The 3,575-nt window shown below is 32.4% G+C and overlaps 1 protein-coding gene across 1 annotated transcript; it reads right to left on the reverse strand.

Moving 5' to 3' along the window:
- Positions 1–1,875: 1,875 nt before the first annotated feature.
- LOC133806579 (lysine--tRNA ligase, chloroplastic/mitochondrial-like) lies at positions 1,876–3,078 on the reverse strand. Its single transcript, XM_062244668.1, has 4 exons — positions 2,922–3,078; positions 2,207–2,315; positions 1,944–2,001; positions 1,876–1,881 (listed from the first exon to the last, which is right to left on the reverse strand). The coding sequence occupies exons 1-4, from the start codon at positions 3,076–3,078 to the stop codon at positions 1,876–1,878; spliced, it is 330 nt and encodes a 109-aa protein (XP_062100652.1).
- Positions 3,079–3,575: the final 497 nt, after the last annotated feature.

The raw sequence follows: 3,575 nt of genomic DNA on the forward strand, positions 1-3,575 counted from the left end.
CCAACTTGTCATCCACAGAGATTTAATTTTAGTGCAAAAGATTAAAAATAATATGGAGAGAAAAGTAAATGACGATAGTCGATTTTTTATTTTTTTTATAAAGGGAACCAAAAACGTGCATGCAAGTGAAAAAGTTTGGTAGAACAAACCAAAAAGAAAAAAACAAAAATAAATTAGATGGATATGCAAATATGCATTGATCTTCAAGGACAAGATTATAAATGTCGACACTGAGAGTACTAAGTAGAAAACTACGCACTATGCACATCTCTCTCTCTCGATAAATATATACATTTATACATATATATATTGTAAGAAATGAGAACTTTAATAAACTAATGAATGGGAATAATTATATAAACCAATTTAAAAAAAAAAGTAAAATCTATAAAGAGGAGAAATTTGGTGTAGGCTTAGAGACGAATAAGAATTTGTCTGTATGTGTTCTCTTGTACAGATATAAAGAAGAGCTCAAGAATTATCATTAAAAGACAAATGAATTTCTTATAAATACTGTTAGCCTTGAGAAATCTACATTTGAAACAGCGAATGTTTTATAAAATCTTTACACTATAAAAAACTTGCTTAGCAAAACAATACTGCCATGGAAGTGATAAAATCTGACATATACACACAAACTAATGAATAAAAATTAGAAAGTAGCTTCGGGAAAATGACCAAGTTAAACTGGAGAAATTACACCTTGGAAATACCAGAGGGCGGTTGAAGAGATTATGCATGTTAGTATAGCACTCGAAAGAAATTGAATATACTTTAAATCCTCACCAGCATCCTCTTCAAGTGGAGCTCTGTTGCTATCCTCAAATAAAGATCCCTTCCCAGCAAATTATGGTAGGTAACAAATGGTCTTGCTTCTGCTCCACCAGCTGCTCCCTAGTTGATAAAGTCAATTAAAAACCAGCCTTCAAATAGAAGCAATACTGATGTATGTAAATTAAGGCACCAAAAAATTGTCATATACTGAAAAAGTAAAAACTATTCCTGGAAATGAATACAGTTAATCAAAATTTATAAAATATGAACCAAAAGAATTCCCAGCTAAGCATTTCAACAGTTCAACCTCCAGTCATCTTTACAATAAACTAGACATTATCTTTTTTTAAAATTATAGAATAGGGTATTCTATAAGTTGTATCTTGGCCAAGAACAAAAGCTAAGCAATTGAACAAGCATCACCAGAAGTAACGGTAATCTTACATAAGAACTCAGCCAAACTATAAAGTCAAATTCCATTATAGAAATGCTAAATCTTGATATGAACCATATGACCATAAAACGGTTAGAAAATCCACAAACCTGTAGAACTGGAGTTTCAACTTCGAGAAATCCAAAAGATTCCACTGTCTTGCATAACTCTGATACAATCTAATCCACCATAAAGAAAAAATAGCAAAACATCTTTGATGTATAAACAGCAAGATGCCTCAACCACTCTATCTAGGGAATAATATTGAATTTATATATGTATACTTCAAAATGCCCAAACTAGAAACAACTTGGTATACCATCCTTCTTTTGCTCAAGTTTTCAACAACTCCATAATTGCTAAATACATTCAACCACCGTAAGCACTCTAATATTTAATGCAAATTTGTTCAAAAGAAAGATAAAATATCCATAACTTGCATAAATAAATTATCTCCTTATGTGTTAATGATGTTAAGGAACTTAATATAGAAATTATAACCCTGTAACCTTTTTTTTAGAAAATAAAATAAAATCCAATGAACCGTGCTTCAACTCAGGAAAGGTCATTTAATGCTATTTTTTTCTATTCAAATACTTCATCAGAAGTGAAGTACACTTGAAGCAATCATGTAAGATAGTTCTAAGGTCCTCAAGTTAATAAAAATACTATTTCTGGAAAGAACATATACTTTAAATAACTAAAAGGTCTTTAATTACTCCTCAGCCTAACTTACCCTTGCTTTCTTTCGAAATACATCAGCTACTTCAGGATTGGAAATCATATCAATGTACCTTTAAAAGAAAAGTAAAGTTCAGTTATAACCAAGTATACCCCAAAAAATATATATTTTATTTAAAAAGCCATTTAGACAAGTCTTTTGCAAGAACCACTGCAACGAATTGTGGGCTATCATCATCCAGTAAAAAATAATTTGTTATTTTCCATAAGAGACACTCTCACTCAAACTGTGAAAAAGAAACAGAAAACTCAACTTACCGTTGCCGGTAACGCTTATCCACATGAGTTAGACCATGATATTTGTCTAGCAAGGGCAGTAGAGATTTTGTAAGAATGGCAAAAGAGTTCACATAGACAGAAAGCTCCCCTAAAGAAACAAAGAAATAAGTTCAATTAGTTTCTCACCTCAAAGGGAAATCACAAAAAAAGTAAGAAGCCAGTCAAAGCCAATGGCATTTTTTATAAATGGCATTGGTTTATCTAAATAGCTTCCAATACAAATAGGGTAAGAATAGCTTCACCCAGAAGTACCTATAAATTCAACAATCAGCACCTAATCGCAAATAGGTGCAAAAGATAATTTTTTTTAGTACTTGCCTTTCTCAGTTCGCTTAATTAAGCCACTTGCACCAAGTATGTCACCAATATCAACAAGATTCTTAAGCTAGTCAAACTGATCACTTAAAAATCTCGCCTTTTCACAATAAAGCGGTTTCAAACATTGAACAACTTGAGTGAGGATTCTTCCATACTAAATGTGAGCAAAGATTTATAGAAAGTTTATGAAGAAACCATCCCTACCCGCCAAAATTTACAAACTTTGGAAAACACCCCATTTTTTTAAAAAAAAAAAGGTAACTAACTTATATATTTTAGATCAAGCATCCCATAAAATAGACATGCTTTTAAGAACTAAACCACCTAATCACATCTTATTATTATATTTTTTCTTTATTATAAGTATCCATCTAACAAAGAGATGGCAAGATCATTGTAAGGACAGAAAGCTGAGGTGGGGATACCTGAATTGTCCCAGAATCATCTCTTAGAGTGAGAAATGCAAGCTTTCCAAATGCTCGACGAGCCACAATTCTTCCGGCTATTGATACATTGTCTTGCTCACCATTCATTTCTTCGCCATTTTCTAAATTTTTATAAGTCTCTTGCAGCTGATTAGCAGAGTGAGTCCTGTCCCACTTATATGCATACGGTTACAGCCCTTTACTTCTCAATTCTTCTATCTACACAAAACACATCCACATAGACCTATGCTTATTGAGGAGTATTGAAATAACAATGTCCCTCTAACACACATTTCACCGAACAGTTTATGGGAATTACTTAATTGCCTCAAACAAGGATACGTAATCAACGTTTAATTTCAAAACCTAGAGTTGGGAGTTAATCATCTTCACAATTTTCTCAAAAAATAAATAAATACATATATATATATATAATAATCAATTATCCTAGAAATACCTCAATCAAAACTTTGGAGAAACCAATTCAAAGAAGAATGATAAAGAAAAGACCTTCTATAAGCGAATAGCTCGAACTAACTCCAGTGTCGTGTGAGGGCTTGGGTCCGTGTGGTCGAAGCTCCGACGGCCTCTGAAGATCCCTAGCC

The sequence above is a fragment of the Humulus lupulus genome, chromosome X (genome assembly GCF_963169125.1).
Source record: "Humulus lupulus chromosome X, drHumLupu1.1, whole genome shotgun sequence".
NCBI lineage: Eukaryota > Viridiplantae > Streptophyta > Magnoliopsida > Rosales > Cannabaceae > Humulus > Humulus lupulus.